Source organism: Haliotis rubra, unplaced genomic scaffold (genome assembly GCF_003918875.1).
Source record: "Haliotis rubra isolate DU_JTF1 unplaced genomic scaffold, ASM391887v1 Scf1005, whole genome shotgun sequence".
NCBI lineage: Eukaryota > Metazoa > Mollusca > Gastropoda > Lepetellida > Haliotidae > Haliotis > Haliotis rubra.
The window spans coordinates 308,451-324,539 of NW_025764899.1; the positions used below are offsets into that span (position 1 = coordinate 308,451).

Sequence of the window (16,089 nt, forward strand, 5' to 3'; positions counted from 1 at the left end):
CAGCAAAAGCAGGTCTTGGTGCATTGCATTTGTATATTTTGCAACACCTATGATGCTGAGACTTGAATGAACGATCCTTGCTATTGCGTCTCCTCAGTTGCACAGTGTATTCTAAACATACTTTAAGCATGACCACCACAGCTGTCATATTGAAAGTGTCATGTGGTGACCGTATTGAATCCCACATGCAGAGGTATGTGGTATGTTGAATAATTGGTTCTGAAATATTTCGATTATTTATGTAACTACAACATTTGGACTTTATGTAGGACTGTTTTCCAGTGTTATTTCATGTATGACATCCTTCATACTACAATCAGATAAACTTGAAAGTTTGTATCAATTAACCCAGTGCCAGGGTGTTGTGCACAGAATTCAGATAAGATTTTGAATGTAGCCACCATAATGTTTTCATAATTCAGGTGAACTTCGGAGCCTTTTTCTCTCTGGTTATTATCTGGGTGATCTGGTACTGTACATAGAGGTCCAGCTTAGTCATGCCAGTATCTGCTTATGGGGTTGAATTCTCATATATGATCCTTCATAAGTCAGTGCTTAATCTGTGATCTGCACTATAAGTGATCATTTGTTTCAAGTCTGAAATCTTAATTCGTTGAGGACCTTAGTCATTTGCATGGCCTGGTTTTATTCTTTCCTCACCACATGAAGCTGATAGGCCTTGATATAAATGAACTACTGTTCCATGTGGCAGTATCCTTGAATCACCCATGGAAAGGAAAGAAGTTAGAAAATTGTATTCCAGTAAGTTGTTTGAGTTAACAAAATAACTTAGTTCTATCTTTGAATGCTATGCCCTTTTGGGCACAATATTTTTAGCTTCATACACTGGTCACATTTTTTTGCAGAGATATATTTATTATCAATTGTTTTATATTTTGCTTACCAGATCCCCATTGTATTGGAAAAGGAAGCTGAGCTTGATCAGCAGGGCAATTCTGTCTTAGACTCAGATGGCAAACCCAGGTTTCGTTGTGGCTTCCGCATTGGAGGTGGTATCGACCAGGACCACCATCAGAGTCCTCAGGGATACCCTGATAAAGTGAGTGTTACCATCAGAGTCCTCAGGGATACCCTGATAAATTGAGTGTTACCCAAGGTATCTCTGAGAAACGCTAATAAAGTGAGTGTTACCCAAGGTAGTTCTGAGATACTGTAATAAATTGAGTGTTACCCAAGGTAGTTCTGAGATACTGTAAGAAATGGAGTGTTACCTAAGTTAGTTCTGAGATACTGTAATAAATTGAGTGTTACCCAAGGTATCTCTGAGAAACGCTAATAAAGTGAGTGTTACCCAAGGTAGTTCTGAGATACTGTAATAAATTGAGTGTTACCCAAGGTATCTCTGAGAAACGCTAATAAAGTGAGTGTTACCCAAGGTAGTTCTGAGATACTGTAATAAATTGAGTGTTACCCAAGGTAGTTCTGAGACACTATAATAAATTGAGTGTTACCCAAGGTATCTCTGAGAAACGCTAATAAAGTGAGTGTTTCCCAAGGTAGTTCTGAGATACTGTAATAAATTGAGTGTTACCCAAGGTATCTCTGAGAAACGCTAATAAAGTGAGTGTTACCCAAGGTAGTTCTGAGATACTGTAATAAATTGAGTGTTACCCAAGGTATCTCTGAGAAACGCTAATAAAGTGAGTGTTACCCAAGGTAGTTCTGAGATACTGTAATAAATTGAGTGTTACCCAAGGTAGTTCTGAGACACTATAATAAATTGAGTGTTACCCAAGGTATCTCTGAGAAACGCTAATAAAGTGAGTGTTTCCCAAGGTAGTTCTGAGATACTGTAATAAATTGAGTGTTACCCAAGGTATCTCTGAGATAAACGCTAATAAAGTGAGTGTTACCCAAGGTAGTTCTGAGATACTGTAATAAATTGAGTGTTACCCAAGTTAGTTCTGAGATACTGTAATAAATTGAGTGTTACCCAAGGTATCTCTGAGAAACTCTAATAAAGTGAGTGTTACCCAAGGTAGTTCTGAGATACTGTAATAAATTGAGTGTTACCCAAGTTAGTTCTGAGATACTGTAATAAATTGAGTGTTACCCAAGGTAGTTCTGAGATACTGTAATAAATTGAGTGTTACCCAAGGTATCTCTGAGATACTGTAATAAATTGAGTGTTACCCAAGGTATCTCTGAGAAACGCTAATAAAGTGAGTGTTACCCAAGGTAGTTCTGAGATACTATAATAAATTGAGTGTTACCTAAGGTATTTCTGAGACAGCCTTATAAAGAGAATGTTACTTTAGGGATATCTGAGATGTAGACTGTAAATGCTACTGATAAGATACCATGATAAGTGAATGTGACCTTCAAGATGTCAAGGAAAGTATAAGTACATTGTTTTTGTTCAAATCAATATAGTTTAGAACACATGTTAAACACTAAACATACTGAAGTTATTTGTTGTCTTATGAACATTAATGTATGTGGTGGTACCAGCCCTGCTAGTAACTGAACACATGCTGAACACCTTTTGTTGTCTACCATATATACCTGTGTTTGTGAGTGTAAAACTATGTGTTGTTTCAGGGCGTGTATGTGACGTATATCCATGACAGTAGTCCAGCTTCCCGATGTGGGCTACAGCTCCATGATAAACTTTTACAGGTGAGTTTATAACAGTAATTCTTCGGTTATGCAGGTGAGTTTATAACAGTAGATCTTCAGTTGTACAGGTGAGTGTATAACAGTAGATCTTCAGTTGTACAGGTGAGTGTATAACAGTAGATCTTCAGTTGTACAGGTGAGTGTATAACAGTAGATCTTCAGTTGTACAGGTGAGTGTATAACAGTAGATCTTCAGTTGTACAGGTGAGTGTATAACAGTAGATCTTCAGTTGTACAGGTGAGTGTATAACAGTAGATCTTCAGTTGTGCAGGTGAGTGAATAATATTTGACCTTCAGTTGTACAGGTGAGTGAATAACCACAGGTGTTTAATTGTACGATAGTAGATTATAGCATGATAGTGGATCTTCATTTCTGCAGGTGAGAGTATACGAGTAGATCTTTGCTTCTTGTTGACTACAGTTACGTAATAACTTATGAGTTGTCTAATTGGTTAATATATATCGTTCAAGTGAACAGATGCTTAATTAATCAAATATATTTGTTTTTCTTTTGCCTTTGATAACCACCCTAGTGTCCATTATTGTCTTATGTAGGTGAATGGCAAGGATTTCACGGTTGTCACACACAAGGAAGCCGTGGAGTGTATTCGCAAAAAAGCCTTCCTCAAAATGCTTGTGTACCGTAAAGGAGTCCCACCCCTACAGAAGTCCCCTGGACATGTACAACCTCAGTTCCATGCCTATCAACAACAACAGCAACAACAACAGCAGCAGCAGCCACAGTTCCAAGGTCAACCACAGTATCAGTACTAGTTGTAGCCATGGTAACAGGGGAGGTAATCAAACTTCATGAAACCATCCAAGATGGCAAGTCCATACTATTGTCCTAAATTACTTTTGTCACCAGTCTTTTCACTCTCTAACATGTCCATTACACTAAACCATGAAACATAAGTTTCTCTTAATTACTTTGGCCCTTTTATGACGGGCAAATATGATAAATATGTTTCCTTCCACTGTTTGTATCAGTGTATGCATATAACACTGCTATTTCCTTTCTGTTTAGCATGGTATGGTTTACATGTTTATAAGTGGGATCCATTCTTCTATAATGTTACCATTTTATAGTATTGGTCTGGAAGGCCCGAACACTCAATGTCATGGTGGATACTATTTTCCTGATGCATCAAATTCTACATGCTTAATATTTTCTTTTTTTCCCAATAAATTATTGTATCTAACACAAGCCATCTGCACAAGTGATACAAAGTGCTTGTTTGGTATCTTACCTTCTCTGGGGGTGGGTGGGGTAGCCTAGTGGTTAAAGCGTTCGTTTGTCACGCCGAAGACCCGGGTTCGATTCCCCACATGGGTACAATGTGTGAAGCCCATTTCTGGTGTCCCCCGCTGTGATATTGCTGGAATATTGCTAAAAACGGCGTAAAACCAAACTCATTCATTCACTCTTACCTTTTCTGTAGAGTTTGTGCATCAGTAGCTGAGAATTAGGGATTGTGTTAAGGATGTTAAGGTTCAGTATGTATGGACTATATCTGATCCACAGTGTGTGCTCCATATCAGGATTTCATCAACATATCATCTGTTTAAATATTGAAGCATATTTTAATTTATCCTATCCACTTTGTTTTAAAACAAATTTGTTTGGGATTATATGGGTCCGTGAAAGTTTTTCAGCTCTTACATGAGTTCATTAGATAACCTAATTTTGGGTGTTCTTGTTAACAATACTACCATGTGCTTGTGAATAGTTGTTGGGGAGGTAGTACATGGTGTAGCAGTATGTGGTATTGATCATGGAAACCTACTTTGGGATATCATTTACGGGGATAAAGAATAATTCAAATTGTGCATATTTTCTCTATTACCCTACCCTAGGGTGACTTTGTGAAACCTTGTTGACACTTAAATGAACTGGTGTAATCTACACATCACATATGAAAGATTTGTTGGATGTTTTTGTATATTTTACTTCTATACCAATTTTATGCTCACCACAATGTGATAGCCTTGTCAATATTCATAATATGTCATGTCTTCCTATTTGACAGGTTTTACGGTCTAAATATTAGAAATTTAGTCAAATGGATTTCAATAGATCTGTGGAATGTAGAATTTTCTAGTTTTAACTTGCTAATCATTACCCAGTAATATCCTGGTGTATTTTGGTACAAACATTCCTTGCAGCAATACTGGTATGCACAGTTATGTGTTACAGACTTTAGTTAGATGTGTGTGAATCAATTTATTTACAGGCACTATGTGTTTTTGTCATAATATTGAGAATTAATAGGGCTTCTATCGCTTATTTAAAGTATTTTGTATCCAGGTAACAGAGTTAAGTAAGATAGAATTGATGAAATAAATGGATGATTAATGATTCCTATTTGAAATGAAGAGATGATAATTAATAATAATTTTTTTGATACTGATGTTATGAAATGTTCACCAGGAAGGATGAATGATCTGTGTGATTATGGGCAATACTCAACCAATGTCATCGATGTCATAACTGCTTTCAGACATAAGAGTCTGGAATCCAGGAGGATATGGTGCTAATCTGAGGTGAACTGATTGTACATGTGATGTCAGTACTGGAAATACAGTGTTACAACATGGTATAACTGCTATAACATTATGGTAGAACGGTAGTTTAACACCATGGTATATGACTAGAATTAATACCTTGTTGTTCTAATTACCAAATTTATCCTAGAATTCTTGATCTGCCGTGTTTTGGGTTCCATCTACGAACACATTTATGGGTCACTTGGGGCTTTTCTATCACATAACTGTCACAGTGTGACTGAACTGAAATACTGTTGATAGCATTGTTTAACCTTCGCTCACCCACACCTGTTTAGTGATTACAGTATATATACTTATATGACAAAAACTCGATACAGTATGTAGATTTGATGTACTTTTTATGACTTCTTTGTTATAATGAGTTAAAATTTGTTACAGGGCACTCTATAACATGTTGATAAATTTACAGGTTCACCAATATAGCTTTCTTATTACACCTTGCGTGAACCATTCTGGTGTGATATAGGGGATATTATACCCTGTCTTGTCCCTAGTGTCATCACATGTGTCATCAGTGTGGGAGATACGGCATTGATCAAACTGTTTATGAATGAAAGGGCTGGCATATAAATGTGATAGACAGCACTGGCTGTAGTCTGTTACTGATGACCTGCCTCTTCCCATTGATGTTATAACCATTATTCTGTTTATAGAAAAATATCCTTTGGGGATTTAAATGCATGATATGATTTCTAGTATTTGAATTTACTTAACTTTCCCCAGAGGCACATGTTGTCTGTTAAAATCAGATATTCAGTATTGGAAATAGTTTGTAGGGAAGTTGTATCCAGTGCTTTTCTATACTGCTCATTGTTTGCTTAGAAATTATTCAGTTGACAAGGAATATTGGTCTCCATGTCTTTGGTGCAAGTAATGCTCACCTGAGACAGGCGATGTTCTGACAGTTGTAGTGTGTAGCGAGAGGCAGTATGCTGAGTGGAGCTGGGCTAACCATGATGGCCACAAAGGCTTCTAAGTTTGAACGCAACACATTCAATGTCTAAATAAGATAAAATATCTAATTTCCTAAAGTTTGAAGATAATATCTGTCATTGTCTGTAAGTACCATTCCAAAGTACAGACACACAGCTGCACCCGCATCTTGCTCGCAGATATATCTCAAGCAAACTTTGAGTCATATATACTACTCAAAAGTAGTAAAAGAACATTCAAAACTTTTGTATTACTGTAGTTAATCTGTCTTGCCATGACGGATCAACAACGGTCATAGACACAATTAGTTGTCAGGAAACTTGTCATCTGCTTCATACTCGGAACACAGAAAGACATATTTATGAGTTACAATAATGAAGAGTATGTTTATTTTCCTTGCTGAGTGATTGACTAGCGTTTATTACTGTATATCTCAAATATATATTTACATATTTTGCTATAGGATTGTTGCATTTCATGGTTGATTAGCTCAACCTGAATCTCACACATGCTTGTTTGTTAGTCTGAGTGCCATGCTTACAGCCACGATAACACAGAGTTGTCTCCCTTTGGTTGAAGGTCAAATGGTCTGCCCCTGCATTACTGTAGGAGTTCAGACTAAATTGTCTGAATAGATGAATTCCTACTTCAGTGGTCTGAGTGAATAATTTTATTTCAAAGCTGACCAAATATGTTTATGTATTAATATCATTCCAAATATTTTAATGAACTGACAAAAGTAAGAGTTTAGGAATGATTGTCATGCTACAACCCATAATGTTGGACTGTGAAGATCTCCAACCCGAATTTTAAAAATGGAGAAGTGACGAAGCTGCTCCAGCGTTGCAGATCTTGGCTTAGAAGTTCGGCCAGTATTCAGGGAAGGTGGGAGTTAATTATCCACACCAATTCTGTGTCCATGATTTTTGTAAAACTATTTCAGTTTACATCTTATTGCTCTATTTTTTACTTTCTAGCTTTGTTTGTAAATGTTCATATTGTAATTTAGATTGTGATTATTGTGATTATTCCCAATATTTATTGATGTGCATCATTGTCTAGTGCTTCTTGATCTTACAAATATACCTCATTGTATAAGCCTTTGGCCTCATACCGGAGACTGTATGTGTTTTTTTACCATGTTGGACAAGCCGTTAGGTCCCAGTGTCCCATATCATGGTATATGACTAACATGGTGATTGGCTGGTCAAAATGGCTGATTTGTGTAGTTAGTTCTATAAGCTGACTCAGATCTCTGAACAGTGTGGGTTTGATGGAACGTCTCATCATACTTCTGTCAGTTTAACGGTCAGTGAAACTTTTGGGTCACAATGGCAAAAACTCTTTTGTGTTGTGTGATTCTTTTATGGCAAGACCATCTTCACGCCAACAAACGCAGAAAATATCAAGAACAATAACCACTTCAGTTAACCTAAATATAAAAGCTTCAAGTTTTTTTTTAATCCTAAATTTGTTTTTTAAAATACAAACAAGCTTGCAAGAGGTTAAATACTGACATCCTAGCTTGTAGTCCCCTACAGTCGGTTACTGGATGTGTAAATGGTACTTCATACTTATCAGTATCTATGATATTAAATGATCATTCTCACAGTATTGATGAAGTCATTCAAACTGTATTTTCAGCTCTCATTTACATGAAGCCCAGATCTGGTGTCCCCTGCCGTGATATTGCTGAAAATGGCATAAAACCCAGCTCACTCACTCACTCACTTTACATTCTGCATTGTAGGTCAGAGAGGTCAGGTTATCTTCGACTCTAAGGCTGCAACTTAGGAATCTGTTTTGGTAGAACCAGCTGAAATGTTTTAGGTGGACATGAAAATATATTGCCCAGCTAGATTGGGTAGTTATACTATATTGAAATAATTAAATGTCTATTTTCTAAGAATGTTTTTGGTGACCAGTTACTTGGAACAATGGGTAGGCTGTTGATAGTACCATCACGTGGAAAGGTGAAACACATCACTCTAATAATGAGTTCCAAGTCCACATGTAAAAAAGCAGCAGCCTGTCAGGTTGTACAGGTAATGTGAATATGTTAACATTACATCTTTTCATTATCTTTTTTAAAGCCTTCCATGACATTGTGGATGATTGCAAACACCGGGGATTCCATCATGTTGGTTGATGCCATGGTTATCTCAAGCCTACCATTGTTGATAAATAATGGTTCCAAAGGCCATGTTATTAGATTTTCATCCCTACCCACCTTCCTACCAAACACCCCATCTCACGTCAGTCTATATTAGATACAAAGGAAAGGTAGCGTCATGTTTTTGTGACGAATTACAAAATAAAACCACATCAGACTATGTAGGACTCGCATCCATCCAACTGGTTACAAGGATGGCTTGATCAGGTGTTGTAAATTAAAAAAACAGTCAAAATTACCATCTCAATTGAGACATTTGGATGAAAATCTAATAATTGTGTATTGTGGCCTTATCTTGAAGTACTGTATGCATACACTGCAGTACTTGTCCAATCACAGAACAGGATTGTCAGTTTGTGTTGTAGCTGTCTACATCCTCTGTGCAAAGAACACTGTAGCTGGTGAATCTGCAGTGCTGTGGGTAGGCCTTAACATAAGTGACAGATGTTGTACGAGTGTCAACACTTGATAAAAGTGCTATTATTAGAGAAATAATATTTCTTTTTGACACGTTTTGTGTACATTGATATCTAGCTAGTCAGAGCCCAGAACAAAGTGCCTCTTAGCTATGTGATTGTAGTGCCTGTGTTGTGACTTGCTGACAGTGTTATTGTATTGTCTTGCTATGTAGCCTGCTGAAATCTGCTTTTAAGCAATAAATATGTTTACATGACCACAGACCTTTGTTTCCTGTACTGTGTATATATATACTTCTTTATTTCCTCCATTAATGAAGATTTACAACAAAGAATGAATATGGATTATGTACAACAGACTTAAACATTCGAAAAGGAATTAGACGGATATTTAGAGGGACAATCGCATAGTGCAGCGTTTATGCAGGTGGATAGACACTGCGCCCATGTGGAGAATCGAATCCAGGTCCCCGGCACAATGAGCGAACGCCCTAATCAGTGGGCCCCTTGCATCCCGACGAGACAGAGGTTGTTCACTAAGTCCATCTCACTCACAGACCTGTGGAGATGCAAGTTAGAGGCAACTGTTACTACTTGTAAGAGGCAACCAACTGGATTGGGGGGTTAGGCTCACAGACCTGTGGAGATGCATGTCAGAGCATTTCTGAAAATTAGTGCTTATGATGTCAATCACTCTTTTGTTTGCTCCAGACTCGATCATTTACAGATTGTGGCATGTAACAACAAACTCACTCTGACAGATGGATAATCTCTATCAGTCGACCAATATCAGTAGTGCCAAATATGATTTCTTACATTTTAACTTGGAGGCTGATGTGGAGACTTTATTGGAGGCTAAAGGGTGTCTCCATAGTTTCTGGAACTCTGAAGATTCCCTGATGAAGGGTCCAGATTCACCCTGGTTATATCAGCATCAGACCCAATTCACTGGTTTCCAAGTCTACAGTATTTTTGGCAATCTCCCAATCACTTGCTGTGGTATAGCTGAATTACCTTTCAAAGTTCATTCACTTTCAGATGAAGACAAATAACAAGACATTTATACCTGAATCACAGACATTTAATGACCAACAATGCAATAGGGACCAACGTTGATGGTGGCCTTGCCCAATGATGCCAAAGGGACTACTCTGCTGGTGGCCATATCATAGGGCCCAACACCAGTGTTAACAATGCCTTGTAATGCTAGAAGCACTTTATGGCCCAGTACAATTGTCTATCATGTCCTGTAATGCTAGAAGCAAAACAGGGCCCAATACCAGTGTCACTCATGCCATCTAATGCTAGAAGCATAATAGGGTCTATCTCTAGTATCAGCCATTCCCTGTAATGCTACATGCACTATAGAGACCAAGACAGTTGTAAATCATGTCCTGTAATGCTAAAAGCATAACAGGGCCTAACACTAGTGTCAGCCATGCCCTGTAATGCTAGAAGCACAATAGGGCCTAACACTAGCAATGCCCTGAAATGCTACAAGCACTACAGAGACCAAGTCAGTTGTCAATCATGCCCTGTAATGCTAGAAGCACAACAGGGCCAAACACCAGCTATGCCCTGTAATGCTAGAAGCACAACAGGGCCTAACACCAGCCATGCCCTGTAATGCTAGAAGCACAACAGGGCCCTATACAGTTGCCCTGTAATGCTAGAAGCACTGTATGGACCAACTCTAGAGTTGACCATGCCGTATTATGCCACAAGAATATTATGTTTGGTGTTAGGCATGGCAAAACCCAGAGTGACCATTAGTTAGGGTGGCTGTGCCCATGGTTACCCCAGTCTGAAAATAAGGCACTTCTTTAAGCAAGCTTCGCCTTCTCTCCATCCATCTTTCTGCCAGTCTGTCCTGTGCTACCAAATTATCACCTTTGACACACCGTAACCATGGCAACAGCAGAAAACCAGTTTACACTTTGCGTATTAAATTTACAAGTCATTTGTACAAAAATATCACCAATATGACCCAGACAAGGACAGTCAGTGAGCAGAAATAATCACAACAATTTGTAATAGCACAAAACATTTGAGGATTATTTTTCACATCTTATTTTTGATTACATGTAATGAAACTTTCTGAGCACTATACTTCAAAATATCTTGGAACAACAAACATAACAATAAACATTTTGGAACAATTTATCACTTGAATTATTTTTGATTTCCAACAGTGATCACAGCATTTGAAGAGCTCTACTTGAATACAACTACTGAATGTATAACTGCATAACAAATACTCCATGCCTTCTCCCTCTAGAATAGCAACGTTCACCTTAGCTTAAATTGTAGGGGAACATAAAATGCACAACATGTTCCATCAGCCCAAATTCTGTGATCATTACCTCACCTATTTCATTACCTACACATCCTTTCTACGAAGTCATCACAATGTTTATTTTATTGAGAACACTCATTGATGTTTGGTATTATAATTGTTTGATGTTGAAGTACATTTCAATCTTCGGGCATTCCAATTATCTTCAGCCCAAATATGAATGACCTATGTCATACCATATGATATGGTACATGCAAATTTCTTGCCTCTATCAACTGGATAAATCATTGTAAGGTTCTTGTCTTATAACACTATAAAGCATTGTTAAGTAGTTATCAGTATGTCCGAATAGTTTTGTTTTTGAGGGGATCTGGTATCCATAGCAACATGACTTACTTTGGGAATAGGCATAGTTGTATACAAATGTTGATGAGCTCACAAGGCTATTATGTACAACATATCTTAACATATGAGTGAAGAAACGATGGAACAACAGCATCCATCTGTTAGACAGACACAGTACAATAATGCTTTGTCTTAAAATCAAGTAAATTTACAGCAGTACAAGATCCAGTTTCTAAAACAACTGTTAGAAACAAATAGCCAAAGTCTAAAAAATCTCTAAAAAGAAAATGTCTAACTTTTGGAATGTACAGCATAAAATAAACAAATCTGACAACAAAATGAAATACTAAACATAGCACTGTAATGAAGTTACAGAGGAGCACTTTCCGCTGTGGGTGGGGAATAGCCAGTACAATGCTAGACCTGATATGGCATCCAAGGGTAGGAGTTCTTGACTGAGTCGTATTCACTGCAAAGAGCTATATATCCCATACTACATGGTGTATAACCACACCGTAGCACATACATAAGCAATGACCATCAGCTGATGGGTATATTTCTGTAAAAGATGATATCTAGGCTTGCACGTAGATTAAAACACATGAGATGAAATCTGCAATGCTGAGTAACTGCTTCCATAGCGACCGTATCCATTGACAACAATTTTCTCTTCTATATCACACAACAGCCAATGTTTTAACTTCCTCCCAGGAAATCTTGTATAATATAATTCATATTTGAATGCTTTGTTATTGGAACATCAAGGGCATTATAAAAAATGGAATATATTTCTCCTAATTACTTTTATCTTTCACTGTCTTTGTTTCAAAAAGAAAATCAATTGAAGTAAATGTGTGTATTCTATATATTTTATATGGTATAGAGCTGCTCCCCATGTGTGACCGGCCTGTGTGTTGCATTGTGGGATGAGTGTGTTACTAGGGAGATACACACAAACCACTACCCTCATCTCACATCTGTGTAGTAACATTGCTCATCTACCAATTACATTAGCATTTGCAACAGAAACAAGAAAGTACCTCAATACCTAAATATGATTAAAAGGATGGAAATGACAACATGAACAAATTGATCCTTGACAAAAATCTAAAAATGTCAATAAAGGAGTACTAAGAACCCATATATTCTATAAAAAAAGTAATTAACAAAACAACTTTTGTTAACAGAATTTTGCAAATTGCATTCACCAAAATGAACAGTTAATTATTCTTGCAGTAGTGGACTGTTAAGCATATATAAGTGGACACTCATATTCAATACTAAAACTCAAGACATGGAACAGGACATTGACTATGAGGACGAACATCACGGGGTTAATATTGCAAAACTCTTGGACGGCATCAGCAACCAAAGAAATGATGTTTACAAGTATGGATAATTCAGCAGTGCCTTAATATGAAAGGCAAAATGTTCAAGTATTTCCCTTAAAGAAAGACAATGGAAGAATCTCAAAATTCTAATAACCGGGATCCCTAATAAAATGCTTTGTAAATATTGAAAACAAATTGCTCAGTTTCAACCCATCATTTCTCTGATTCTTCACAAATGAATATATTTCTGAAACATTGACACAATGCATTAGGAATGATACATGTACATATGGGATTATGAATGTAGGCATGGGAATATGAGTGGATATCATGTGTAACATGTGGTTGTATACACGCAATGTTAATGCACCCCCATGCAACACACTGACATGTCAACAATGTGAATGCATCCAATGCAATACGTTGACATGTCAACAACGTGATGTCCATGTCAACAATGTGAATACATCCGAATGCAATGCGTGGACATGTCAACAATGTGAATACACCCCCATGCAATACATGGACATCAACAATGTGAATACACCCCCATGCAAAACATACACCTGTCAACAATGTGAATACACCCCCATGCAAAACATACACCTGTCAACAATGTGAATATACCTCATGCTAAACATACACATACCAACAATGTGAATATACCCCATGCAATATGAGGGCATATAAACAATGTGAAAAGACCTCAATACAATACATGGATGTATTAAAAATGTGAATACACCCAATGCAATAGATGGATATGTCAACAATGTGAATACATCCCCATGAAATATCTGGAGATGTTAACAAAGTGAATACACTGTCCATGTGACACTGGATCTATGTACTATGCAAAATGTTACATGGATGGAGGGATACCACTTGCAATCAATATAAAACAAAGGGTACAAGGGAAACACTCTATATATATCACAACCATATATACACTGGCATGAAATGACTTGCAATACTGCCTACATGCTTTCTGCTAATGGGACTTCAGTGAAACAAGCTCAAGTACTCAGCTTACTGTTGTTGCTCACAACATAGCATGAATAACATGGATATAAAATACTATGCTCAAAACATAATAAACAAATCCAAAAAATATCTCTTCAGCATGCATAAATTTGCATATATTATGTACCTGCCAACAAAATAACATAGTGAGAGGACGGAATTGCCATCTGGTCATTCTATAATGCTTTCTGGTTACGAGAACATAAACCCCCACTCTGTCTATGTAATAAAAGTGTTTCTATTTTTCGCACAAAACAATATTAAATGAGAAGTGTCAGAATCACACAAGTTACTTTGTGATGAAATGATGACATTTCTACAACTGAAACACTCCTACACCATGTCCGTGAAGATTTCTCAAATGACGAAATCACCCAATGAATTGGAACAATGTTTTAACGGATGAATTATGGCACATTTTTTATGTAATTGCTTATAAATTAATTATAATATTCCTCATATGTTTATTTTTCTCACTTATTTACAGACAAGGACGGAGAAGTTTACCAAAGAAGGAATGAGGGGTTGGCATGGGGTAGGGTGGGGGTTAACAAATATGTGATGGGGGCAGGGAGCGGGGGAGGTTTAACACTGGAGGGATGAGGATGCTTCTCTGACCTGCAGAATTCAACAGCAGAATGAGGACAGGCTTCGCCACCAAAATCTGTATCACCATTCATATTGTGGCATTTTCAACAAATGTTAGCAAAAAATTAAAATGACTATGATATGCATTAAAAGCAATCTAGAGACAATCTGTACATATTAGTCTGAGCAAGTGTATGCTAGAGAAGATCACAGCCAAATATTGTAACATAAAGGAGTGTTGTTCAACTTATACCCTCACAACACTTTTCTCATCCACAAACTGTAGGAATAAACTGATTGTTGCAGGTGCCCTTCTTGTGTTGGGACAGAGCACACTGTCTAGACATTCGCTGGGTGAAGACACTGCAGAAAACACTGTCTCTTCTTCACGTACCCTCCACGTAGGTTTGATAATGTTTCAAAGATGATTAAATTCAGAATTAAACACTATTCACCAGATTAAAAATGTGAAAAAGCTTTGAATACCATACATAATTATGCGTAGGTGACTTTCTCTTTGATATAATGATATCCGATCTTTGAAAATTAAAATTTAACAAAATGCTGAGCAATATATCTCCATGCACCTGAAAACTGTTTTGCAGTCAAACAGAGCACTGGGGACATGACTACAGTGAGGAAACATGCTACATCTGTTCGGTGTTAGCAGCTGAACCTGCCAGAGTTAGTTACTTGGTATAGTCAAGAGATAACTCTCACATTGTACACTTATCCAACAAGCTAACCTTTTCATGCATAACAAAGAATGTTTCCAGATTGTCTCAAACATGGCAGTCATCCACATATTCAGAACAAATCACTAATACTACTTCCCCAAAACAATAATAATTTGAACCATCATTCCCCAGCAACATGTTAACAGTTGGTACAAAAGCTTATCCTTAAATATTTCCCCAGCAACATGTTAACAGTTGGTACAAAATCTTATCCTCAAATATTTCCCCAGCAACATGTTAACAGTTGGTACAAAAACTTCTCAAATATTTCCCCAGCATCATGTTAACAATTAGTATGAAAACTTATCCTCAAATATTTCCCGAACAACATGTTAACAGTTGGTACAAAAACTTCTCAAATACTTCCCGAGCAACATGTTAACAGTTAGTATGAAAACTTATCCTCAAATATTTCCCGAACAACATGTTCACAGTTGGTACAAAAACTTCTAAAAATATTTCCCCAGCAACATGTTCACAGTTGGTACAAAAACTTCTCAAATATTTCCCCAGCAACATGTTAACAGTTAGAATGAAAACTTATCCTCAAATATTTCCCGAACAACATGTTCACAGTTGGTACAAAAACTTCTCAAATATTTCCCCAGCAACATGTTCACATTTGGTACAAAAACTTCTCAAATATTTCCCCAGCTACATGTTAACAGTTAGTACAAAGACTTATCCTCAAATATTTCCCCAGCTTTATATTAACAGTTGGTACAAAGGCTTCTGAAACATTTCCCCAGCTACACGTTAACAGTTTGTACAAAGATTTCTCCTCTAATGCTTCCATAACAACACATTAACAGCTGGTACAAAGAATTATCCTTAAATATTTCCCTATCAACATGTCAACAGTTGGTACAACGGTTTCTACCCTAATGCTTCCCTAGCACCATGTTAACAGCTGGTACAAAGAATTATCCCCTTATGCTTCCCCCAGCAACATGTTAACAGTTGGTGCACAGATTTCTTCTCTAGCAACATGTCGAGAGTTGGTACAAAGAATTCCCCTCGGACACCTCCCAAGATACA

General features: G+C 37.2%; 1 protein-coding gene across 1 annotated transcript; it reads left to right on the forward strand.

Annotated features, from left to right (window-relative positions):
- The first annotated feature begins 648 nt into the window (after nt 1-648).
- LOC124267711 (tax1-binding protein 3 homolog) lies at nt 649-8,995 on the forward strand. Its single transcript, XM_046702697.1, has 4 exons — nt 649-762; nt 908-1,060; nt 2,563-2,640; nt 3,197-8,995. The coding sequence occupies exons 1-4, from the start codon at nt 664-666 to the stop codon at nt 3,413-3,415; spliced, it is 549 nt and encodes a 182-aa protein (XP_046558653.1). The 5' UTR covers nt 649-663; the 3' UTR covers nt 3,416-8,995.
- Nucleotides 8,996-16,089: the final 7,094 nt, after the last annotated feature.

What these genes read in the sequence shown, in the direction of transcription:
- LOC124267711 (XM_046702697.1), top strand. Translation starts at nt 664, where the DNA reads ATGAAGCTGATAGGCCTTGATATAAATGAACTACTGTTCCATGTGGCA. An exon ending in AGTTAGAAAATTGTATTCCA is followed by an intron (nt 763 to 907) that starts GTAAGTTGTTTG and finishes TTTGCTTACCAG; the next exon opens with ATCCCCATTGTATTGGAAAA. An exon ending in TCCATGATAAACTTTTACAG is followed by an intron (nt 2,641 to 3,196) that starts GTGAGTTTATAA and finishes TGTCTTATGTAG; the next exon opens with GTGAATGGCAAGGATTTCAC.